Here is a 27,640-nt window from a genome sequence, read left to right as displayed (position 1 = left end):
GCAGGAGACACACTGCACATCCAACAACATCCTAAAGATCCCTGGGTTCCATCCTGCTGGGTCCATCTACAGCAAGCAACACGGTGTGGCTATGTTCGTCAGGACTGAATTAAGGTGGTCAGCCAGCAGCCAATCCCCACCAGGCACGAACATCGAGTGGCTGGTTACAAAAATCCAGGAAACATCAGTCGTCAACGTATACAAACCTCCACCATCGGAGCTGTCCGTGACGGCACTCCGATCAATAACTGCACCTGCCAGCTATGCAGGTGACTTCAACTGTCAGCACACAGACTGGGGTTACAACCACACAACACCTAATGGAGTGGCACTGAGTGAATGGGCCTCCAACACAGATGCTCTGCTGCTGTACGACCCCTAGGAGCCTCCAACTTTCTTCTCTGCAAGCTGGAACACCTCCACCAACCCGGACCTGGCCTTCACCATCTGCCACAGTAACGACCCCAAACCAGAGAGACGCATCCTGGATAGGTTTCCCCGATCACATCACCGACCATCAATCATTAAAGTACCAGCACTGGTGGAACCGGTACCAGGGAAACCCGTCAAGCGATGGAACTTCCGAAAGGCCAACTGGGAGTCGTATGCTGAGGAGACTGAAAGAAGGTCAGCTGGCCTGTCAGACCCAGACACAGCCGATCTGGATGTGGCCTATGCAGCCTACTGCCAGCTCCTCCTGGGTGCGGCAAAGAAGACCATTCCACTGGGCTATAAAAGGAATTGCATCCCGGGTTGGGACGAGGAAAGCAGCCGCCTTCTGTGTGACCACCAGAGGGCTAGCGCCAGAGAAGAGGTGAACATGACTGCAGCAGCACTGCTCCAGAAGCTGGATATCACCTGCAGGGCCAGATGGACAGAAGTCGTCGAATCAATCAACTTCGCCCATTCTAGTCACAAGGCGTGGCAGACCATCAACCAGCTCACAGGCAGAAATACAACACCCCACAGCTGCCCAGTCACAGCAAATGCCATTGCATCCCATCTCCTGAAGAACGTCCGTTTCCCGGATGCTGACAAAGTCTTTGCCCGACTGATGTCGCGTGAGATGTCTGGCATCTCGGGAGCGGCCAGTGTTGATTCCAACCTCTCGGGAGAATTCACAGCAGAGGAACTCAGTGTGGCCTTGAGCAAACTCAAGCCAGGCAAATCCCCTGGCCGTTGTCATCCACCAGAGCAGAACATCTGGCTGGCTTTGTGCTTTCTTTACATCATGCTACCGGAGATTAAAGCTCCCAAAGACTTGGCGTCGTGCCTCTGTCATAACTCTGCAGAAACCAAATAAACCTGCAGAAGATCCTTACTCATACAGATCTCAATCTCGTTGCTCTGTGTCCCATTTAAGATCTTGGAGAGGATGATCCATAGCCGCATCGAGCCAGTGGTGGACTCACAGCTCCCACGGGAACAAGCTGGTTTCCGTCGTGGAAGATCAACAGCAGACCAGGTAACACTACTCTGTCAGGACATCGAGGACAGCTTTCAGGACAGTGAGAAAGCGGGGGTAGTGTACCTGGACCTGACTGCTGCATATGACACCGTGTGGCACCGGGGACTCCACCTGAAGCTGTTGAGGTTCATCATGGAGACACTTTCCAACCACAGCTTCATCCTCCAGACCAGCAGTGGCCAGTGCAGTAGGCTCAGAAGACTGAGGAACGGTGTACCGCAGGGGTCTGTTCTCTCGCCGATGTTGTTCAATGTTTACATCCACGACCTACCTGATACAGCATCCAGAAAGTATGACTACGCAGACGACCTTGCCATCATGCTGAGCCGACCAACGTGGAAGGCGATGGAAGAGGGTCTTAATGAAGACATAGGCACACTGGTAGCATACCTTTGGAGGTAGCGTCTACAGCTCAGCGTCGGAAAGACAGTCGCAGCGGCATACCACCTTAGCACCAGAGAAGCCAGGAGGGAACTTGAGGTGCGCGTCGAAAACAAATGTCTGGAGGTCCAGCAAGTATCTTGGAGTGCGTCTGGATTGAACATTATCCTTCAAACAACACCTGGAAGAAGTCATGGCCAAGGTGACATCCAGAGGCGCTGATACGCCGCCTTGCTGGAACAACCTGGGGAGCCTCCGCTAAAATGCTGCGAATATCCACCCAAGCCCTGGTCTTCTCTGCAGCGGAATACTGCAGCCCAGTCTGGAACAGAAGCCCTCATGCAAGAAAGGTTGACGTGGCTATTTATACCTCTCCCTGGATAATAACTGGATGCTTGAAGCCTACACCTGTGTCCCTCCTGCCGGTCCTCGCGGGAATAGCACCGGCCGGCCTACGACGGGAGGCTGCCACCCTTGCCCTGGCCAGGAAGGCACAAAAATATGACTGGCACATCTTGCACAACACCACAGTAACACCAGCACCTCCAAGCAGACTCAAGTCCCGCCACCCCTCCAACAAGGCAGCACAAGAGATGCTCAACTCCACCTCTGAAGACATCTCCAGAGATGCATGGTTGGCAGCGGCTTGGAAGCAGGAGTGGGAGTCGGCCGGGCCCTCTCGAGTCCACCGCTACCCAGGAGATGGCGCCATCACAGGAGATGACCTACCACGCCGGCAATGGACCACGCTGAACTGTCTACGGACTGCGGTCGGTCGCTTTGGGTCATCAATGAAGACGTGGGGCTTGGCGGACAGTGCGGCATGCGAGGACTCTGAGCAGACTGCCGACCATAAAATCAACATCTGCCCCTTATATGGACCGCCCTATGAAGCCAGCCTCTTCCACCTATGACCAGAGATGCGGGTATGGCTACGCGACACCGAGTTGGACATCTGACGTTACACGAAAGAAGAAGAAGAAGATAAACCCACTGTACTACACAAACAAGAGCATAAGCTTGCAACTACAGACTGAATGTTAACGTATTTTGCTTCCTGGAAAACGTTGGAAATCTGTAAGTAATCACAACGAGCTTGGGTCGCATTGTACCAAAAAAAGAGATCAGCATTGTCATCTGAAAAAAGTTAACAAACTTGTTTGTTTCAACAACTGTTTAAACTAAAGAAGAGCAAATGGTGTACTCTGTTAAGTTGTTTATGAGTGTGTTTAGTACATTATCAATTAGTAACTGTACCTCGTTTGCTTGATTATTGCAAACCGCAAAGACTTTCAAAATGTGCACTTAATTGTTACGGCTCAGACCCCTGCCGTCTGTGCGCACCTTGGGACACGCCCACGGCCGCGCAAATCCAGGGACGCGCCGCGCGCGTCTCCGCCCTGCAGCAGCCACCAGCTGCAAACACTCACCGGCTATCTGCACACCTGAGACTGATGAGGGCGTGCCGGATAAAGGCAGGGTGGATCCAAGGATCGTACCCTCCGTCACCTGGACAGTGAGCTGTGCGTCTCACTTTTCCCTGGATCTCCCCCTGTGTTTTGGACTGCCTTCCTCGTTTCCCGACTCCTCGCTCGCCCCCGGACTCTGACGTCTCTCTCTGCCCCACGGACCCCTCGCGCATCTTGGACCCCTTTTGCCTTGCCCTCTTTGGACTGGTCTACTTCCTCATCCAACATCACGGTAATACACAACAGCTAACTACACACATAGTATTACATCACACACTTGTATTTTGGTCACACACTCCATTCTATAGTTTAGTTGTATTGTTGTTATTATATATATATATTAGTATATACATAATAAATAATTGTACTACTTTCCCCTGGTGTCTGTTTGCCGTCACCTCCCCTTAGTCCTAACATAACATTAATTATAATTATACTGTACTTATTTTCACCAAATTTTGATCAAATCAACAACTCGAAGTTCAGTAAAACATTTTTAAAAGTTTCTGTATGACATTCTGACTACTAATTTGCATTTGTACCCAAATATTGGGGTATTTCCTTCAGCAAATTGAGCTTCAAGCACACCTTTGAAGTGAAAACCATTTCAGGTGACTACCTCTTGAAGTTCATCGAGAGAATGCCAAGAGTGTGCAAAAAAGTAATCAGAGCAAAGGGTGGCTATTTTGAAGAAACTAGCATATAAAACATATTTTCAGTTATTTCACCTTATTTTGTTAAGTACATATATATATATATATATATATATATATATATATATATATATATATATATATATATATATATATATATATATATATATATATATATATATATATAAATACTTTTGAAGTTACTATACTTATATAGATATGTGTAATGTAATTGAATAAGCATCTAAATAAATTTTATATCAAAATCACTACAGTAACTTTAGTTGTTTTTTTCTTATTATTTATTACAACTATGTGTGCTGTCCCAGATTATCTGGCATCACAGTTACACAGCTGTTTTTAAAAGTAATTTGGCTGTTTTTAAACGTAATTTGCGATCGCAGTGCTTTAAGTCTGCATATTAATTTCATATGGAATTTAAGAGGGAAGTTTGCTAAACATTTCAGAATACAGTACAACCTGTAAAACTACATTTTCGAGGGTAATCGCCAATACGATGTTATTTGGATGCGCGTGCACACACATACACACATATAGACACACATTCACAAATACACACATTAGGACGTTTTTTACACCACACAGTAGAGCATTGATTGTGACGTAACAACAATCATTTGTACCAAAATAACACTTAAGTTTGCATTGATCAAAGCAAGCTATAACAGACTGAACAACGACACATAACTTCAACTACTCCAATTTTAACAACCCTCCCACATCAGACCCTGAAAATAATTCAGTATGAAATATAAATGATAAAGTGTGTGAGTGTTTTGCATGTTATTCCTCAATGCACTATAATGGATTTATATATGTGTAATTTTAAATTATGTATCACGCTTGAATATGTTTAATAATGTCCACAAAGTTCAATGAGCAGGAGGTGTCTTACGTGCGACTGTGTGTTGATTTTATTTGTAAGTTATCTGTCATTTAAACCGTTAGTGGGAAAAGCTGTGTCACGGCCGCGCACATCCAGGGACGCGCCGCGCGCGTCTACGCCCTACAGCAGCCGCCAGCTGTAATCATTCACCGGCAATCAGCACACTTGCCTGTAATGAAGGAGCTGCCTTCATAAGCCTGCACAACTTGGCATTCCGGCGCCGGGAATATAGTCTTCTGTTCGCGTACATACCCTCCGTCGCCTTGAAAGTGAGCTGTGCGTCTCACTTTTCCCTGGATCTCCCTCTGGACTCTGACTGCCTCCCTCGATCCTTGACTTCCCCCGCATTGGACTCTGACTCGTAGACTTCTCTCTCCCCTGGACTTCGTCGTCTCTTGACAACATTTGGTAACACACACCTCAGCTAAATACTTCACATAGTCTGTCACCCATTCCCTTTTGGATCTAGTTCACACTCCATTTCCTTAGTTTATATCAATATTGTTTTATTATTATATATATAATATATTTATATATATATATAATAAATCCTTGAACATTACTCTCCTCTAGTGTCTGTTGCTGTCACCTCCCTCTGTTAAACCATAACAAGCTGTTTTGGATTAGGTAATAAAAAAAAAAGGGAACAACCGAAAAACACTCCGAAAGGAGGAAAGCACATAAACAATAACGAACTATACTTGGCGCCGTATATTCTATGAAATGTATTATAAACAAAAAACGCTCAAACAGGAGGAAGAAACAATGGCTATGAAACTTCTACACTGTCTGTAATCTAATAAACGTTAACAAAAAATGTCAATCAAAAAATTTATGAAAAGGAAGAACTGTAAGAACAACTGAAAACTCACCACTTCGGCTGCAAAACTAAATAACACAAAATCACTGTGCTGAGGAGGAGAAAAAGAAAACTCAAAATATCAACGAAGGAATTCAGGGTCAAGGTATTCAAACACGAGACGAGGCAAGGCATGGACAGGAACCTAGAGAGGCACGCATACACGATACAATCTGGCACAGAACAAAGGGAGGTGTTTCGCTTATAAGCAGTGTTGGGTTAGTTACTGAAAACCAGTAACTAGTTACAGTTACTAGTTACTTTATTTCAAAAGTAACTCAGTTACTAACTCAGTTACTTACACCAAAAAGTAATGTGTTACTGTGAAAAGTAATTATTTAGTTACTTCTTTTTTTCTTCTTTTTTTTAAGGCTTCCATTAATGCCCTTTTAGCCTTCATTTCAGTACTGTTATTACACTGGAGAATAATACAATCTGTTGATCAACTTGACATGCATTTGCATGACTGAACTCAGAAAGCAATGTGGTCTACATACAACACACAAAGACAAAGATATGTTTCAAAGGGCCAATTTATTTCAGGCCAGAACAAATTGACAACACTATTTTAAATAGCTGCAACATAACATACATAAGTAACAAACAGCATAATAACAGCATAGCTGTAAACCTGGCTTCACCCAAGGAAGGCACACATGACAAACACAAAGGCACACATGACATACACAAAGTCACTGCTGCTGCTCACTGCTCCCCTCACCTCCCAGGGGGTGATCAAGGGTGATGGGTCAAATGCAGAGAATAATTTCGCCACACCTAGTGTGTGTGTGACAATCATAGGCACTTTAACTTTAACTTTAAGTAGATGGGATCTTTGATCCAAGACACAACTTACATTTAACTAAAATGTTCTTTTCTTTGTGCTCGACAAAAGAAAAGTAGCGAGAATATCTCCATGTTAGGAAACTCGACTTCTGGCTTCGCCATGATGTCTTGTTAGTTGTTATGAGAGTAGCGTATGTGTGTGTGTGTGTGTGTGTGTGTGTGTGTGTGTGTGTGTGTGTGTGTGTGTGTGTGTGTGTGTGTGTGTGTGTGTGTGTGTGTGTGTGTGTGTGTGTGTGTGTGTGTGTGTGTGTGTGTGTGTGTGTGTGTGTGTGTGGCCCTTTATGATATGACAGTATGAGAGGTGAGTGACGTCAGTGAGTGAGTGGGCGAGAGAAGTGAGGGAGCGCCGGCCTCGTCATTCACCCTCGAGTCCGGAGCTGTAAAGACCCACTGCCGGGTAAGGTGAAGGTTGTTAGCCCCGAAGTACATAGGCCCTGGAGGAACGTCTCCCCTGCGCCCCTCAACTACAGTCTGGGAGCCCACCCCCCGCCCCACCCACACAAAGCACGCCTTTTCTTTTCCTTGTGACACAGAAGGACTACACCGCAGCGCTCCAATAAAACACACTCAGATCTTCTGTTTCTAGCCGATACTACATAAAAAAATAACGTAAAATAATAATACTTTGTAACGCGTTAGTCCCAACACTGCTTATAAGATACATGAGGGTAATGGGGAACAGGTGGAAACAATCAGGGGTCATGGATGACGTCAGACTGATGACACAAAAGGAAGGGCGGGTGACCTGAAACGAGGGGAGTTACTTTTCAAACTAAAACATGCAATTCACAAGACAGAAGAAACCAAGACAAGACATCCATCACCGCGATGTGACAAGTGTGTGTGTGTGTCGGCAGGTCGACTGTAAAGGAGGACAGTTCAGCTAGTTGTTGTTGTTTGACTTTGTGTTTTAAATATGAAGTTGATCCATCACCCCCTTGTTATGTTTGTTTGATATACTGTATATCATTGTATATTGTGTTCAAACTTTTATTAAAATATGGGCTTTTGTCGAGACTCTAACCAATTATTCATATTAACATTGTTTCTTATGGGGGGATTTGCTTCAATATACAACGTTTTGTATTTACAAACCCCGTTTAAGAACCAATTCAGTTTGTAAATCGTGTTTCCACTGTAGTAGTATTGAACAATAGTGACTGAAGCCACATCCAGATCGTTGGAGTATGAATCACTTTTACTGCACATGTTCCCAAACCCGAAAATAAGCGTTTGATTTGTGCAAACCACAAATTGTGTATTTAAAAAAGCCAACCTATCACAACTGTGTCAGGTTAGACTCTTTTGAAAGTCGATCTCAAGCTCCGTTGGAGAGTTTGGAGGGGGAGGAGAGAAGCTATGCAGTAGCATGATTCAGCCTTTTAACATAAACAATGAACAACTCAGGTCTTAACTTTAATGATTAAAAGGTAATGCAAAGTTAATTCTTGTTGCACTTTTATACATGAATAATTATCAAACAAGTGTAATAAGATGGTAAGCAACGTAAAAAGAGTGGTTTACAGTAAGTCTAATGTAAGTCTTATTTTATGACCGTGAAGATCTTGTGGAACTACAAACAGCACAAAGTACGTTCAAAGCAAAAACTATTCACTTGCTGGAAATGTTCAGAAATAAATCAGGGAAAGAAAGGGGGTTTATAATTTAAGAGGTAAATTCCATCTCAAAATCCAAAATATGCGCACAACACAAAGAAGCTTTTGTGTTTCTATAACTGGAGTTCAATTATGGAAACAGTTTAAAAATGTTCAACCATAGTTCAGTTTAAAAACAGATACATACAAACCCCGTTTCCATACGAGTTGGGAAATTGTGTTAGATGTAAATATAAACGGAATACAATGATTTGCAAATAATTTTCAACCCATATTCAGTTGAATATGCTACAAAGACAACATATTTGATGTTCAAACTGATAAACATTTTTTTTTTTGCAAATAATCATTAACTTTAGAATTTGATGCCAGCAACACGTGACAAAGAAGTTGGGAAAGGTGGCAATAAATACTGATAAAGTTGAGGAATGCTCATCAAACACTTATTTGGAACATCCCACAGGTGAACAGGCAAATTGGGAACAGGTGGGTGCCATGATTGGGTATAAAAGTAGATTCCATGAAATGCTCAGTCATTCACAAACAAGGATGGGGCGAGGGTCACCACTTTGTCATCAAATGCGTGAGCAACTTGTTGAACAGTTTAAGAAAACCTTTCTCAACCAGCTATTGCAAGGAATTTAGGGATTTCACCATCTACGGTCCGTAATATCATCAAAGGGTTCAGAGAATCTGGAGAAATCACTGCACGTAAGCAGCTAAGCCCATGACCTTCAATCCCTCAGGCTGTACTGCATCAACAAGCGACATCAGTGTGTAAAGGATATCACCACATGGGCTCAGGAACACTTCAGAAACCCACTGTCAGTAACTACAGTTGGTCGCTACATCTGTAAGTGCAAGTTAAAACTCTCCAGAAACGCCGTCGGCTTCGCTGGGCCTGAGCTCATCTAAGATGGACTGATACAAAGTGGAAAAGTGTTCTGTGGTCTGACGAGTCCACATTTCAAATTGTTTATGGAAACTGTGGACCTTGTGTCCTCCGGACCAAAGAGGAAAAGAACCATCCGGATTGTTATAGGCGCGAAGTTGAAAAGCCAGCATCTGTGATGGTATGGGGGTGTATTCGTGCCCAAGACATGGGTAACTTACACATCTGTGAAGGCGCCATTAATGCTGAAAGGTACATACAGGTTTTGGAGCAACATATGTTGCCATCCAAGCAAGGTTACCATGGACGCCCCTGCTTATTTCAACAAGACAATGCCAAGCCACGTGTTACATCAACGTGGCTTCATAGTAAAAGAGTGCGGGTACTAGACTGGCCTGCCTGTAGTCCAGACCTGTCTCCCATTAAAAATGTGTGGCGCATTATGAAGCCTAAAATACCACAACGGAGACCCCCGGACTGTTGAACAACTTAAGCTGTACATCACGCAAGAATGGGAAAGAATTCCACCTGAGAAGCTTAAAAAATGTGTCTCCTCAGTCCCCAAACGTTTACTGAGTGTTGTTAAAAGGAAAGGCCATGTAACACAGTGGTGAACATGCCCTTTCCCAACTACTTTGGCACGTGTTTCAGCCATGAAATTCTAAGTTAATTATTATTTGCAAAAAAAAATTAAGTTTATGAGTTTGAACATCAAATATCTTGTCTTTGTAGTGCATTCAATTGAATATGGGTTGAAAAGGATTTGCAAATCATTGTATTCCGTTTATATTTACATCTAACACAATTTCCCAACTCATATGGAAACGGGGTTTGTATAAATATATACAAGAATGAGGATTTTTAACAATCATACAGCGTTTACATTTTTTTTTATCATGTATTTATTTGTTGGTGTTACTGTCACTTAGTACTTGTACAGTGTATGTACATAATGTGCCATGTGTATACATATGTAATTTTGTAGCAAAAAATGTGTTTAATATAAATATTAAAATAAGACAAATATATAAATGAATGTATAGATGTTAATGACAAGAAAGTTATATAGTTAAATTATAAATAAGGAGTTTGGAGTAAATACGTTTTACATCTTTACACTCCTTTTTGGATATGAAAAAACTAATCATTATGTATAATTTTCATCTTTAATGTGTTAACATTGTGGAGTATATGTTTTTATATCTGTATTTTACAGTATTATTATTATGATAATTTTGCTATATATATTTTTTTGTTTGTTTTGTTTTGTGTTTAACATGTGCAAAATAAACTACTACTACTGCTAAGTCTGCCAACTTCAGGGTAAATGCAAGCGGGTCCAAAATATGTGATCTAATACCACATCATTTGCAATATACCCTGGTGTCATATATTAGGATTAATAAAGTTAAATCCTGATTAGACTTTTCCAGAAAACATCTAAAAATCAGATTCTATGGAAGGTCAACTTGTGTCAGACTGATCTTGGAACAGCTCATGATCCAAAGCATACCACAATGTGCGTCAAACATGGCATGGTTGTAATGTTGCCAACATGGGTGCATAGATATTGTGACTGCAACTGTGAGGTGTACTACTTTAGAACCCCTGAAAATGGACATAATCTAAATAAATCAGAATCAGAATAGTTTTATTGCCATTGTTTGAGAACGGGTGCACAAACTAGGAATTTTTCTTGGTGCAATCGTGCAACATAAAACACATATAACACATATTTGGTAATAAAAAGAGCCGTAACTGAGCTATCAGATCTTGTTATATACTTAGAAGGAATTCAAGGAATTCAAGGCCTTGTGGTTAGAGTGTCCGCCCTGAGATCGGTAGGCCGTGAGTTCAAACTCCGGCCGAGTCATACTAAAGACTATAAAAATGGGACCCATTACCTCCCTTCTTGGCACTCAGCATCAAAGGTTGGAATTGGAGGTTAAATCACCAAAATGATTCCCGAGCGCGGCCACCGCTGCTGCTCACTGCTCCCCTCACCTCCCAGGGGGTGGAACAAGGGGATGGGTGGAATGCAGAGAATCATTTCACCACACCTAGTGTGTGTGTGACTATCAGTGGTACTTTTTAAATGGTAATGTCATGCAAGACGGTAGATCAAAATACAGCATCATATTTTCCTCCAATGATGAATTATGCGGCCTTTAGGGAGTTTGACATTAAAGTGTCCCCTGTGAGTGATTAATTAACGCCGTTCTTCCTAACACTGACTGTATGTGTGGTCGGTGATAACACGTGTAATCTGTCTCCCTTATGGCAGATATCTGGTCTTCCTGCAAGTGAAGAGGGATCTCTACCACGGTCGCCTCTTGTGCAAGACCTCAGACGCTGCTCTCTTGGCTGCGTATATACTGCAAGGTATCACCGTCCCTGGGGAAGCGCTTGTACTGGATTGTACAGGTGTACATTTTAATTTCATCCTTTAACATAAATGTTGTCGTCTTCCTTTTGTCAGCTGAAATCGGTGACTACGACCCCGGAAAACACCCCGAGGGCTACAGCTCCAAGTTCCAGTTCTTCCCAAAACACTCGGAGAAATTGGAGCGACGCATAGCGGACATACACAAGATGGAGCTGATGTAAGGCCGGGAACTGTCAGCTCAGTCCCTAATGTTTTGGCAAGGCGGGTGTGAAGTGCAGTACACGGGGGAAGGTTAAACAAGCAGCCGTGCTCTGTATTGTAAGCACACGCCGAAACATTTGACCTTTAACCTTGTCATCATGCCGCGCCTCCACTTGTCAACCTTTATGGATGATGCATCGGCTTTAACACACACAACGCGCTCACTAGACAAGGGGTTTGTTTGGCTTTAAGTCCTCTACTTTTATTCTTTCATAGCAGGGTCCTCAATCTCATTGGTTTTCAGGGCCAGAATTTTCCCAGAAGACACTTTAAGGGTTGTTAAAAGATTGTTAAAAATTATAATCATAGATATTACCGTACACAGTAGTACCCCAACTAATGATCTCAAATGGCTCTGTGACACAGCTCTTAACTCAAAACACTTGTATCTAAAATCACCCATTGATTTGAATTTAATCGAATTCAGCTGGCGTTTGGCCTACAAAACAGCACAATTTTAACATGCCTTTTAAAAGAAAAAACATTTTATGAAAAAATACAAAGAAATGTACTACTAACAACTACAGCTTCTGGCTGCTTTTGTCCATCAAACACACCATCAGCAGCTTCTCTATATTTTCATGGATAAATGTCTGCCATTTAGATATATTATTGCAACATCCTTGGCTGGCGTTAGACTCATCCTGCTTCAGACTAGCAGTGACATGCTCCAACTCCTTAGGGTTAAATCACCAAAATGATTCCCGAGCGCGGCCACCGCTGCTGCTCACTGCTTCCCTCACCTCCCAGGGGGTGGAACAAGGGGATGGGTCAAATGCAGAGGTTAATTTCACCACACCTAGTGTGTGTGTGACTATCAGTGGTACTTTACTTTACTTTACTTTACCAAGTCGATTGCCCGCTCTGTCATGATTTTGATGATTTCTTTCTTTAATTTGATAAATGTCTTTCACTTTTTATTCTCAGCACTGTCCTTCACACTCACGTTCCTTCTTACCATGGTTGGAAAGCAAAGTTATGTCGATCTCTAGCTATAAGCTAATGCTAGCAAGTAAGACCAGATGTTTTGGTTGGATCTTACAAACCCCGTTTCCATATGAGTTGGGAAATTGTGTTAGATGTAAATATAAACGGAATGGTTTGCAAATCCTTTTCAACCCATATTCAATTGAATGCACTACAAAGACAACATATTTGATGTTCAAACTCATAAACTTTATTTTATTTTTTTGCAAATAATTAACTTAGAATTTCATGGTTGCAACACATGCCAAAGTAGTTGGGAAAGGGCATGTTCACCACTGTGTTACATGGCCTTTCCTTTTAACAACACTCAGTAAACGTTTGGGAACTGAGGAAACACATTTTTTAAGCTTCTCAGGTGGAATTCTTTCCCATTCTTGCTTGATGTACAGCTTAAGTTGTTCAACAGTCCGGGGGTCTCCGTTGTGGTATTTTAGGCTTCATATTGCGCCACACATTTTCAATGGTAGACAGGTCTGGACTACAGGCAGGCCAGTCTAGTACCCGCACTCTTTTACTATGAAGCCACGTTGATGTAACACGTGGCTTGGCATTGTCTTGCTGAAATAAGCAGGGGCGTCCATGGTAACGTTGCTTGGATGGCAACATATGTTGCTCCAAAACCTGTATGTACCTTTCAGCATTAATGGCGCCTTCACAGATGTGTAAGTTACCCATGTCTTGGGCACTAATACACCCCCATACCATCACAGATGCTGGCTTTTCAACTTTGCGCCTATAACAATCCGGATGGTTCTTTTCCTCTTTGGTCCAGAGGACACAACGTCCACAGTTTCCAAAAACAATTTGAAATGTGGACTCGTCAGACCACAGAACACCTTTCACTTTGTATCAGTCCATCTTAGATGAGCTCAGGCCCAGCGAAGCCGACGGCGTTTCTGGGTGTTGTTGATAAACGGTTTTTGCCTTGCATAGGAGAGTTTTAACTTGCACTTACAGATGTAGCGACCAACTGTAGTTACTGACAGTGGGTTTCTGAAGTGTTCCTGAGCCCATGGGGTGATATCCTTTACACACTGATGTCGCTTGTTGATGCAGTACAGCCTGAGAGATCGAAGGTCACGGGCTTAGCTGCTTACGTGCAGTGATTTCTCCAGATTCTCTGAACCCTTTGATGATATTACTGACCGTAGATGGTGAAATCCCTAAATTCCTTGCAAGAGCTGGTTGAGAAAGGTTTTTCTTAAACTGTTCAACAATTTGTTCACGCATTTGTTGACAAAGTGGTGACCCTTGCCCCATCCTTGTTTGTGAATGACTGAGCATTTCATGGAATTTACTTTTATACCCAATCATGGCACCCACCTGTTCCCAATTTGCCTGTTCACCTGTGGGATGTTCCAAATACTGTAAGTGTTTGATGAGCATTCCTCAACTTTATCAGTTTTTATTGCCACCTTTCCCAACTTCTATGTCACGTGTTGCTGGCATCAAATTCTAAAGTTAATGATTATTTGCAAAAAAAAAAAAAATGTTTATCAGTTTGAACAACAAATATGTTGTCTTTGTAGCATATTCAACCGAATATGGGTTGAAAATGATTTGCAAATCATTGTATTCCGTTTATATTTACATCTAACACAATTTCCCAACTTATATGGAAACGGGATTTGTACATGGCTCACTGTAACATTTGCTATATGCCATCTAATGGTGGGGGTGCTTGTAACTCACATTTTTGCTAACATCATAAAGCATGACAATTAGCTGAGGGACAGCTCTCATCTCAAAACACTCTTAAGTTGAGGTACCACTGTAAGTATAATATAAATAGAATAAAATAATGCATGCAGCTGAGATAGGCTCCAGCACCCCCCGCGACCCCAAAAAAGGGACAAGCGGTAGAAAATGGATGGAGAATAATGCACATATAATATTTTATTACAAACCATAATTATGGTAGTTTACCATTCATCCTGACTGGGATTTAAACTCAGGTCCACATGTTCTAAGAGCAAGCATTATTATTATTGGGGCGGTATAGCTCGGTTGGTAGAGCGGCCGTGCCAGCAACTTGAGGGTTGCAGGTTCGATCCCCGCTTCCGCCATCCTAGTCACTGCCGTTGTGTCCTTGGGCAAGACACTTTACCCACCTGCTCCCAGTGCCACCCACACTGGTTTGAATGTAACTTAGATATTGGGTTTCACTATGTAAAGCGCTTTGAGTCACTTGAGAAAAAGCGCTATATAAATGTAATTCACTTCACTTCACTACCCATTGAGCTATCCAACCACTCATTAATGTGCCAGTAGAGTGGAAAAACAAGTTGACTTTGTATGCTTAATTGTGTTTCATTGTATCCATTCAACTTTATTCAATCGTATTTACAATCCACAAAGTATGTAAAAACACAGTTTAAACATCACAAAATGCCACAAATTCAGTCAAAAATGTTGAATATTCGGCTCCGAATGCCTTCGGCTATTTCCGGAGATTGATGTCACAATGGGAACGCTTCTGCACTCTGACAATAGTATCAGATCAGTCAATACGCAAAAATTAGACAGCGATGTTCACAATCCCTTGATAAAACATGAACACTTATGTTTTTATTTTTTATATGCATTCGACGTTGTAAATATATAAATACATAAAAAGTCTGCTAACAATGTAGTCAATGGGGGCTCTCTATTTCGCCCACAAAACCCTCAAAATAACCATCCAAAACCCGCCAACAATACTCTTTATACATATAGTGACCTGAATATTAACCATATATTAGCAAAGTTGTTATTATAAGCGCTAACACAGACAAACTATTTCTTAGCGGCACAATGATACAAACAGCCAAGTCGCCCTCTGCTCCTTTACTTTGAGCTGGCCGCAATGTCCAGCTGCTCCCGCATCATCGCGTCTCACCTCATCAAAGTTATTCTAGATTATAAATCATGCCTCTCATCCGGATATTAGGAGGATTTAGCCATCAATCTAGAAGTTGTTCATTCGTGACATTGAATTTATAACTAGAGATGGAGACAAACACACACAAACGAGACTTCCTTGTTAACCCTTTGTGTGGATCATGATTATTTGTTCATCTAAACGGAAAGATATGGACATCCTATCAATTGTCATCGAAGTAAGAGCAGACATTGTACAGTAAGCTATCGTTTTATTATGCTTGTAGTTTGTATTTGTTGTTTAGCAATTATAGTGCTACATGATGCTATAGTGTTTCACTAAAGATGGATTTGTTTAGCAGAGCTTCTCAAACTTGTAGCTCATCCTCCTTATATTCGGCATCAACAATATAAGGTTCTGGATCATAATTTTTTTCCAAGTAATCGTTGTTGGCTCTTAATTCATGATTTGCATTGTTTTTGGTGGGGAAGGGATCTGCTGTCCCTACCACTACGTCACGCGATGACGTGTCTGGCTTCCTCATCTCTTAAAATGGCTCGGAAATCTCAGTGAGATTGATACTATTTTGATCATATCTATTTATTTGCAAACTTTGGAAGTCTTTAGGTGTCATAAATCAGATATATATGATAATAGTTTCAATGTAGAGGCAACTTGTTTTTCCACACAACTAGTACTTTAAATGTATTTTATGTTAATGAGCATTTTTTGTATAGTTTAAATATTTTGGTAATGAAAGGCTGCCTAATTAGGACTCTTGCATTCTATAGTTATTAATAGCATCAGGCATGTCAAATACAACATAGGGTGTTGCTGACAAAAGCCATTTTTTTTGTAGAGGTCAAAGTCCTGAAACATCAGAGCTTAACTTCCTCCAGAAGGCTCAGATGTTGGAGACGTATGGAGTGGACCCACATCCATGCAAGGTGAGGGGATCACATTCATATATATTCACATTTGTCTCAAAAAATATTTTACTGACTCGACTGTAAAACAGAATTCAAGGTAGTCCTACTGTATATTGGGGGGTGTAGAGATTAGTACCAACAGGTGGAGTCAAAGTCAGTCAGAACCCCAGTGGAAAAAAATGTCTCAGAGCTGCTATTTTTAAGATAATAATAATAAAAAAAACATGTTTTATTTTTTATTTTATTTTATTGCCATCTAGTGTTTTGGGGTTTTTTGTGTTAAAAAAGTATTTGTCTTATATTCAGTGGGGTATAGCACGCAAATAAGTGTGTGTTGATGGATCTTCTGCAAAATACTTTGTTAAATACTCACAAATGGTACAATACTTCTCAAATAGTGGAGTGGGCACAGTGAGGTGCCAGGGGGGGCTTTCAGTATTAGTGTTGCCATTCATGCTTTAACAACACACAAGCCTGCAGCTATGAGATAACTGTTCAAAGTAATGAACAGGCTGCCTGTTTTTAATGTAATGCAAATATATGTGTAACCAATCAAAAAAGACTGTCCTTTAGTGAAGCACAACAGAAAATGATTGCGAACCACTGCTCTAAAGTCTGTGGGTGTATTTGGATGACATTTGAGATCTGGCCATGTTATTATGACTTGTAGCGCTTTGATTGATTGATTGAGACTTTTATTAGTAGGTTGCACAGTGAAGTACATATTCCGTACAATTGACCACTAAATGGTAACACCCGAATAAGTTTTTCAACTTGTTTAAGTCGGGGTCTATTTATAGAATTCTGTTCTGAGTACCATTTGTTATTTTTAATGACATTCTTCATCTGGTGTCAGGACGTGTCTGGTAATCCAGCTTTTCTAGCATTCACACCGTTTGGATTCACCGTACTGCAAGGAAACAGGAGGATTCATTTCCTTAAATGGTGAGTTTTAACTAGAAAAGTGCATATTAGAGATGATAATCAAACCCATTTGACAATCAAATCATTGTAAGGGCCCACTGTACTACAACATTTAGGCAAGATTTGTGTATGAACAGCTCGTACACCTCTTTCTCTTCATGTGTCTCACTGTTTACTCGTCTCTGCTTGTCATGTATCTAGGGATGAGGTGACCAAGCTGAAGTTTGAGGCAAAGACATTCCACATATATGCAAGTCAGACAGAGGTACTGTACACACCATGCCTACATTGATTGACACTTCTAGTACATTTTGTCATCTTTGCATCTGACTGATATCATTAAAGTAATTAGGTTACTTGCTCTGAGTGAACAATCGAACGTCAAAGTGTTATAGAGGAACAGATTGAAAGTGTTTGATTGGTTTTGATTGGGGGCTTTGATAGGGCCTGTGGTAAAAATGCCATCTAGAACACAATTCCAGTCAAAGTACTACACAAAAAACACTGATGACGACACATTCTGTAAAAATAATGACTGACTCACCATCAGTGCGAGCCCCGAGCTGTGACTGACAGACGCAGCATGTTTTTATTGTGCATTTCACACCTATGAGGAAATCAGATACGCAGCCAGTTCAGTTTCACACGCTGACATAGTTGTCTGCTATCCATCCAAGCAAGGCCTAAACATAAACAAAAGTTTGAATTTGAGTTTGAGTTTGAATTTATTTCAAACATGCATACAATTACAACATGATACATCACCATTTCCAGTTTCTCTTTTCATCATGTTCGAAAAGAAGTAGGAAGAAGCAGAGCTTATTCAATCCTACCTGTTTTCCATTACTAAGCAATTGCTAACACTTTTGTTCACTTCCTGTTCTCAATTTATTCACAATATATTCCACAAATAATAACATAAAAAAAAAAAACAATAATAATAATAATTAGTGAAGTACGTTGTATGGTGAGATAAATAAGACTATCAATGTGTTCAGAATGTTTCTTCCTCCTTGTACTTTGTAAACACTTTGAGTTTGAACAGTTTCTTAAATTCGATCATATTAGTACACTGTTTGATTTTTTTACTTAATCCATTCCATAATTGAATTCCAAATACAGATATTCTAAAGGTTTTAAGTGTTGTGCGTGCATACAAATGTTTTCAATTAAAATTTTCTCTAAGGTTATATTTCTCCTCTTTCATTAAAAAAAAATGTTCTACGTTCTTGGGTAGCGGGTTTTAGTTTGCATTGTGCATACATTTTAGCTGTTTGCAAATTCACTATATCGTGGAATTTTCAATATTTTTGATTCAATAAATAAAGGGTTTGTAAGTTTTCTATATCCAACATTATGTATTATTCTATCTGATTTTTTTGTAACACGGTTAGTGACTGAAGTGGATTTTTGTAATTATTTCCCCATATTTCAGCACAATAACTCAGATATGGTAACATTAGTGAGCAGTGAAGAGTATAAAGGGATTTTTGGTCCAATACATTATTAGCTTTATTGATTATTGATGTATTTCTTGCCACCTTATGTTGTATATTTTTGTATGAGATCTCCAGTTCCTTTTATCATCAATCATTACACCTAGAAACTTGGTTTCATTTACTCTTTCAATTTATATTTCGTTAAAAAATCTATATATATATTTCTATAGTAATGGGCAACAGTGTATAAATATACAATACAATATCAGTAAATTGTCCTGCGTTTTGATCTGATTGCACGTTTAATAAATACAATTAAAACATATATTTAAACTACCTCAAACACTGACAAAATAGTTTGTTACATTTGTTTGTAAATGTTTTCATAAAATTTGACTTTAACATTAATTGTGATCATTTGAATGCCTTCAACTTTTTTTTCTTTATGTATTTGTCTTACTCCTTCTACCAACTATACTTTAAATGTTTTTTTTTGTTTGTTTCTTTGTTTTAAGTAAAATTCACACTTAAATCATGTCCCTGTTTTGTCAGTCAGGCCTTAACATATAACCATATTTCACAAGTCACATGGTTCTCAGGTCTATCATTCAGATCCGCAAGTAAATTATCACCATTTTTTTTCTGTATATTTGATGGGGGGTTAAAATCTCAGCTCAGTCCTGTTAGTCTCAACATAAATTCTATGTGGCTATATTTTATGCATTTGCTAATTCTATGCAATAATACTCACTCCTGTTACTTTCAGTCTTGTTACTCAAATTAGTTTTAGCATTGGAACTTTGCATATAAAAAAAAGTTGCATTTGATGGCCCAATGCACATTTTGAGTACAGTATATATGTGTATATATTAGGGGTGTAACGGTACGTGTATTTGTATTGAACCGTTTCGGTACGGGGGTTTCGGTTCAGTTCGGAGGTGTACTGAACAAGTTTCCACATGGACATATTATATAGCGTAGCGCACGTTGTGTAAACAATGCACACCGAGGCACAACACACGACATGCTAGCAACGACCGGGCTATGACAACATATAAAAGCCAGAGCTGGAAGACCCTCCTGCCTCGTTAAGATCTCCCGTTTGGGAACACTTTGGCTGCGCGGTGCGGAGGACGGAGGTTTGCCGACATTGTTCAGCAGCGGTAAGGCATGCTTCTGCCAACACGTCAAACATGCTAACCCATTTGAAGCGGCACCACCCTCAAGTGAACATCGCTTCGACAAAGATAAAGATGAGCAAACAGCTCCCACCTCTTACTGCCAAGTTAGCTAGCCTGGGGAGGGAAAAGAAAAGTTAATCTGAGGCTGAGTTGACTTGAAACTGTTTAATGTTGCATTTTTTATATGAAGAAGAAAAGTTTTGTCATTTTATTTAATCTGAGCAACAACTTGAGGCAGTTTAATGTTGATTAACGTGGACCCCGACTTAAACAAGTTGAAAAACGTACTCGGGTGTTACCATTTAGTGGTCAATTGCACGGAATATGTACTGAACTGTGCAATCTACCAATATAAGTCTCAATCAATCAATCAAAAAAAGCACTTTATATTAGGGCTGGGCGATATGGCCTTTTTTTAAGATTGCGATATTCTAAGGCCATATCGCATACACGATATATATCTTGATATTTTGCCTTAGTTTTGAATTAACACTTGATGCATATAATCACAGCAGTATGATGATTCTATGTGTCTACATTAAAACATTCTTCTTCATACTGCATTAATATATGCTATTTTAAAACTTTAATGCAGAGAAGAAAATCACAACTAAAAAAATCACTGTTTTTTTCATACAATGTTGATCTGGAAATGTTTGCCTCAGCATTTTGATGGTGTGGACGTGTGGCACCGAACGGAGATGTTGACATGCGGAGTAAGCACTGTTCATTCTCTAGCAGGTGACTTTTCAAATGATGCTACATATTAGCAGTAATGCTACTTTTTATAGCAACGCTTTCGCCCCACACTTGACAAATTACGGTTGTCTGTTCGACATATTCCCACTTGAAGCCAAACCACCGCCAGACGATGGACCCCCTGCTGTTTTTGGGGGGAATTAATTATTCCTTCATTTGTTACCAGATTCGCACCTTCTTTCTCTCGTATTACCGCTCACACGGCTACGCTAACATAACAGCTAACGTTAGCCATACTGCTACCTCTTTGCTGCGTGAGGGCGTATACGCATGTGACGTATGACGTCTCGGTATGTGACGTGTGTAGAAGCTGCGCTTGCTGTCTGTGAGAAGGAGACACAAGAAGGAGTGGGAAGAGCCTCTGGTGTAATGCCAGCAGCTAAAAGCAACTGCGTGAGAATGTATACTCGATATCACGATATAGTCATTTTCTATATCGCACAGAGACAAACCCGCGATAAATCACGTATATCAATATCGCCCAGCCCTACTTTATATGTAGAAAAGTTTTGTTAAGAAACCATTCTGAGCCTTATCTTATTTAGTTTTTATTTGATATACTGTATGTTGACCACATTAACCCTGGCAATGGACCCTGTGTGTATATGCATGTTATGCCATTGTTTACAAATTTGGTAAATAAATAACCCAAAAATTTATATTTTTGTTGTTTTCTTACTGTACCGAAAATGAACCAAACCGTGACCTCTAAACCGAGGTACGTACCGAACCGATATTTTTGTGTACCGTTACACCCCTAGTATATATATATATATACAGTATAAGCCGTGTATCATACATTTTAAAAGTTTTTGGTAGGGGCCAGGGGGGATAAAGTTACTATTTAACACGAATTGGGGTTTTCACTGTGACGTATGGCAAAAAATTGCAACATGTTTGGAGAGGATTGGCTCAAAATTATGACGAGGATATTTGTGACTTGATGAGTGTTCAAAAGAACCGTTTTGGATTTTTGTAGTCCAGTTGCTCTGAGGAAACTACAATAACCAACATATCTCAATCAATACTGTGTTTTTAGGAACAGAAAATCATACTGACCTACTTTGCACCAACCCCTGAGGCCTGTAAGCACCTCTGGAAGTGCGGTGTGGAAAATCAAGCCTTCTATAAGTGAGTCACATGACATTAACAAACTGGACCACAGCGAAATGACTTTAAATGATGAGACATGTTTTTTTTTTCTATGAGGTTGGATAAATCCAGTCAAGTGCGCACAGTGTCCAGTAGCAATCTCTTCTTCAAGGGTAGTCGCTTCAGATACAGGTGACAATGATAAACACAAATATGGCGGGTACCACTGAATGAGATCATTGAGGAATAGCTTGTCTCTGCGTTGTATGTTTGTTTGTTTTTTTTTCCCAGTGGAAAGGTTGCAAAAGAGGTCATGGAGCAAAGTGCCAAAATTAAAAGGGACCCGCCTGAGATTCACAGGTCAGAAATCCAATTACCTAATAATCTCCTCACGAAGTGTTGGCAATTCTTTTGTACAGTATCTCCCAAATGCAAGCATTTTTATCGCATATGTTCTCAAGGGACAATACTATATAAGTGAAACTTGGATATACTTTAAAATAGTCAGTGCACAACTTATGTAGCAGTAGTATCGATACCAAGGTGAGTATTGGTATTGGATCGATGCTTTTGTTGCAGTGTCTCGTCTGTACGTCCAGCAAATTACTGCAGCATCTCTCCGAGTCTGTCTGTGCAACAACAAACCTCTCGCTCTCTCTGCTGCTGCTCACTCAGGCATTTTTTTCACAAATATCTGTCCGCATTGGAAGTTATGTTTGTTGTTTAGTTGACATTAATATTTCTGTTACATTATGCTGTTTGTCATTTTTGCACTAATGACTTTTTTGTAAAATAACATTGTGCAGTTGACCATAACAAGGGAATTGTTTTTATTATACTATTGTATTTTTTTATATTGTGGCATTTACCACCATTATTGTCTAAGTAGCTTGAAACACAAGTGAGTAGCGAGATATTTGTGTGTCACCTACAGTCAAATCTGGTCGAGGGGCTGCATGAGTGCTTCCAGCAGATGTGACTTTTATGAACGAATGAAGTCTTTTGAACGACTCTTTTAAGTGAATGGTGAGAACTGTACACAAATGCGAGCCGTTTTTTTGCAAACTGTTTTTTATGCAGATGCAGTATCTGTATTTTCCCATGCCTGCTTGTGCATACCACTAGACTGGCAACTGGACTAGAAAATAAATCAGACTCAAAGGATACGTTCTGATTAATTTTTCTGGTTCATTGTTTAATGTGCATATGTAAAGTAGTTCAAGCGTAGGTACACACACCAGGTACGATAGTACAAGTTTGTAGGGGTGCTCCAAAAATGTGATTTACATCCGAATTGATTCTTATTCAACCCGATTCTATAATTTGATTCATTTTAATTTTTTTTTATCAATTAAATGTTTTGAAATTTAGAAAAGAAATGTCAAATGTTAATAATTAATTTTTTTAAAAGCTATTGTAGGCCATGTCCATGCTTATTCGCTGTGCGTATACCTTATACGTCAGCAACAAACATTTGGTTACCGGTTTTATTATAATTCCTATACCAAATTTTACTTGTATCGGTTTTAATCATGAATCATATTATATCTAGAATAGATTCTAAATTGAATCGCCACCCTAAAAATCAAAATCGAATCAAATCCTGGGTAGCCCAAAGATTTGCATCTTTGTATTCACATTTTTTATCATGTTCTAATTTGTATTCTAATGGTATTTATACTTACACACATATACATTTTATTCTTATAGTTATTATTTGTGGGTTTTTTTCTTAATAGTTCAAATCAAATATATTTTTTTAGGTGCGGGAAACTTCAAAATAGGGATGCCACTGTCAAAGCATGGGGATATGGCGCCACCTTATAGAATGTTTACAATGATACCGTAACAAATATAAAATTTGAGTCAGAATATTCAGATTAATTCTTAAAGGCCTACTGAAATGAAATGTTCTTATTTAAACGGGGATAGCAGGTCCATTCTATGTGTCATACTTGATCATTTCGCGATATTGCCATATTTTTGCTGAAAGGATTTAGTAGAGAACATCGACGATAAAGTTCGTAACTTTTGGTCGCTGATAAAAAAGCCTTGCCTGTACCGGAAGTAGCGTGTCGTCACAGGTTGTGGAGCACCTCACATCTGCACATTGTTTACAATCATGGCCAGCAGCAGCGAGAGCAATTCGGACCGAGAAAGCAACGATTACCCCGTTAATTTGAGCGAGGATGAAAGATTTGTGGATGAGGAAAGTGAGAGTGAAGGATTAGAGGGCAGTGGAAGCGATTCAGATAGGGAAGATGCTGTGAGAGGCGGGTGGGACCTGATATTCAGCTGGTAATGACTAAAACAGTAAATAAACACAAGACATATATATACTCTATTAGCCACAACACAACCAGGCTTATATTTAATATGCCACTAATTAATCCGCATAACAAACACCTCCCCCCTCCCGTCCATATAACCCACCAATACAAATCAAACACCCGCACAACACACTCAATCCCACAGCCCAAAGTACCGTTCACCTCCGTAAAGTTCATACAGCACATATATTTCCCCAAAGTTACGTACGTGACATGCACATAGCGGCACGCACGTACGGGCAAGCGATCAAATGTTTGGAAGCCAAAGCTGTACTCACGGTAGCGCGTCTGCTATCCAACTCAAAGTCCTCCTGGTTGTGCTGCTGTAGCCAGCCGCTAATACACCGATCCCACCTACAGCTTTCTTCTTTGCTGTCTTCATTGTTCATTAAACACATTGCAAAAGATTCACCAACACAGATGTCCAGAATACTGTGGAATTTTGCGATGAAAACAGACTACTTAATAGCTGGCCACAATGGTGTCCCAATATGTCCGCACAATCCGTGACGTCACGCGCAAACGTCATCATACCGAGACGTTTTAAGCAGAATATTTCGCGGGAAATTTAAAATTGCACTTTACTAATCTAACCCGGCCGTATTGGCATGTGTTGCAATGTTTAGATTTCATCATTGATATATAAACTATCAGACTGCGTGGTCGGTAGTAGTGGGTTTCAGTAGGCCTTTAAAACAAAAGTATTGTATGTGTAAAATTAAATTATTATTATCCACATCTTATAACTGCTATCAGGGATTGTTTCTTTGAATAAAAAAAATCACTTAAAGATGATATTTATTTTTGTCTTCTCTGACTTATAAATGTTCTTACAATGTTGTTTAACTAGGGTTAAAAAATAAATATCTTGGGATTCAAGCATTTTGGAGTGAGCTTGCAGTTTTGGATGCCTCTTTTTGCGGGGTTTTGCAATATGGCTACGGTGTGACGTCACAGCGAGGTGGACGTACTTATCTAAGTCAATCTCTCAGCAAGAGAGTTCCTGCTTCAAACAGAGGTAGGAATCTTTGGGCACCTCCGGATTCGATTCGATTCCAATTCTTCGGGTGACAATTCGATTCAGAATCGATTCTCAATTCAACACGGTTTTGTAATATATTATTTAGTGTTTAAATTGTAATAAAACCTTTTCAAAACAGGATAAAGGTTACAAAAACTCCTCTTGGCTGCTGACGTACAACTTAAGGGAGCAGTGTTGGCCACAAAAAACATATTTATGAATTATATTTTTAAAATCTAAAGCATGTTAATGTATCTAATAAAAGAAAATAGAGCAACCCCAATTCCAACCAAGTCCCAGCTTTACAATAGTTGAGAACACATACAGTACAATACAACAATACAATACTAAAAAAAAGGAAAACCAAAAATGCATGAAAGCAAAAGTATCAATAATAATAACATCAACACTAGTTATTAATGTTTTGATCTAAAAATAGATTCTTGAAAAAACAAATAAAAATTGAGCATCCATACTACATAATGTTTAGGAAGTTTATTTTGGACCATGTCTTGGGAAAAAAAATAACGGCGACAACTTTAAGATATATATTTAGGCAGTGTACATTTTCAAAAGATAAATTATGATACTTTTGGAGACCGTGGGGCATGGTTTCATTTGTAATCTGGGAATGCATCCAGAAACGAACATTGTTTAAACAGACTCTAAAAAACTGATTAATAAAGAGACTATGGAGCAAAATGTACACCAAAGCATATCCAATAGATATTACCTACCACAAGGAATGTGTTTTAAATGAAGGTTAAAATCATCACAGGTCTCCTTTAAAAACGAAAAAAATAACTATAATATCGAACCAGTCTTTGAATGATTCCTTGAAAGGAATGGCTCCTCGAGATCTGGCTCCCTTTTAAAGAACCATAAATCCATCTCTGCGATCCAATTAAGGAAAACATGAATTTCAACATATAGTGTGACATTTCTATAGTGTCCCTTGAGAAGATATAATAAAATGTGGTTGATGAAATGTAAGGGCTGTTGTACTCACAAGATATTGTACTTTTATAAGATATTGTACACGTTTGCTTATCTGCTACAACAACAGGTTCAATTAGCTGCACAAACCAATGAGATGCATTGAAATGGTTCATTTAGCTACCTGCATTTGGAACACTATTTAAGGCAAATGTGCAGCAGCTGTACTGAATGTTGTGGTTGATCAATGTATTTACTGTGCATGTACTGTATGTGTGGATTTACATGATATTTAAGTATGTGTGGGTTTGTTCAGGGCGGGCATGGTGCCAAGTAGGAGCTGTCCATCAATCACACACGGCCCCCGTTTGACGAGTGTACCCAGGACGAGACGGAGAGCCGTGCACATCTCCATCATGGAGGGTACATCACACTCTACATAATGTATTGACCTGAAGATAACACTGGTTGTGCTATATTTAGGATCTAAAGCATCGGTGTCCAAACTTTTTCCACTGAGGGCCGCACACTGAAAAGTGAATGTATACGGGCAACATTTGGATATTTTTCATTTTCACAACCAATACAATATTTAGATTTTTCTTTTCAAGTTTGGTCCTGGGGACCCGGAAGGGTCTCAGACATAAAAATGTAAAAAAAATAAGTCATATATTTCTTTTTTTATTATTCAACGCTTAAATCTCTAGAACAACTTCAGGTCTATGTGTTGATAGGTTTTATTGTTTGTTTTTTTATTTTTTTACATTTTATGCTCTTTTTGTCAAAAAGCTGTTTTATATGGCAAACGCCTTAAAGGGGAACAGCATTACCACAGTTGCTTCAAATTTAGGTCAACATTTAAATAACAAACATTCAGACCTGCACAAGGAGTTTAAAGCGTGGCAGGTAATACAGTCAACAGCTTCCCCCGTGCGCATATACAGTAGATACTAGACACGCACAGTACACAGCTGGTTGTGTCACGGCGTTGTCGCATTTTACTGCGTGGATCGTTCTCCCAGGCTGCAAAAAATAGCACGGGAAGCTAACGGTATAGCAAACAAGAAACGCTTAGCATATGAATCCAAAGGTAAATCAACGATGTAACTTGTTGCTTGGAAGCAAATAAGAAAGCCAGACTGAGTGTGGCGAAAAGCAGGGAATAAGTAGCTCTCTGATTAGTGCCCAGGAGCAGGTGAGGGTCCTGAACACTAATCAGCGCCAGGTGAAAACAATCTGCAATCATGGCAACTAAAACACTAACCCACAGGTGCTCAAAAAAGGAACTGAGAGAGTCAAAAACTAAACAAACATGATCTGGGAAGCGGATCATGACAGGTTGGCTTGTTAAAAAGGATGGATTAGAGCAGTCCAAACCGCCAACGTAACATAAAATAATGCAGGTGAATTGACTGAATTTCGTAACAAATGAATAATTTTTTAT

General features: G+C 39.9%; 1 protein-coding gene across 1 annotated transcript in view; it reads left to right on the top strand.

Moving 5' to 3' along the window:
• LOC133632415 (FERM domain-containing protein 5-like) overlaps positions 1-27,640 on the top strand; it is a 171,927-nt gene that overhangs the window by 126,759 nt on the left and 17,528 nt on the right. Inside the window, exons 5-13 of the mRNA XM_062024823.1 lie at positions 11,376-11,473; positions 11,571-11,694; positions 16,445-16,532; positions 17,371-17,459; positions 17,640-17,703; positions 21,857-21,948; positions 22,027-22,101; positions 22,201-22,269; positions 26,513-26,619. Coding sequence (XP_061880807.1) covers positions 11,376-11,473; positions 11,571-11,694; positions 16,445-16,532; positions 17,371-17,459; positions 17,640-17,703; positions 21,857-21,948; positions 22,027-22,101; positions 22,201-22,269; positions 26,513-26,619 — 806 coding nt within the window. The remainder of the gene's footprint in view (positions 1-11,375; positions 11,474-11,570; positions 11,695-16,444; positions 16,533-17,370; positions 17,460-17,639; positions 17,704-21,856; positions 21,949-22,026; positions 22,102-22,200; positions 22,270-26,512; positions 26,620-27,640) is intronic.

Source organism: Entelurus aequoreus, linkage group LG02 (genome assembly GCF_033978785.1).
Source record: "Entelurus aequoreus isolate RoL-2023_Sb linkage group LG02, RoL_Eaeq_v1.1, whole genome shotgun sequence".
Classification (NCBI taxonomy): domain Eukaryota; kingdom Metazoa; phylum Chordata; class Actinopteri; order Syngnathiformes; family Syngnathidae; genus Entelurus; species Entelurus aequoreus.
Note: the sequence above shows the minus strand (reverse complement) of the source record. Positions and strands in the feature narration are given on the sequence as shown.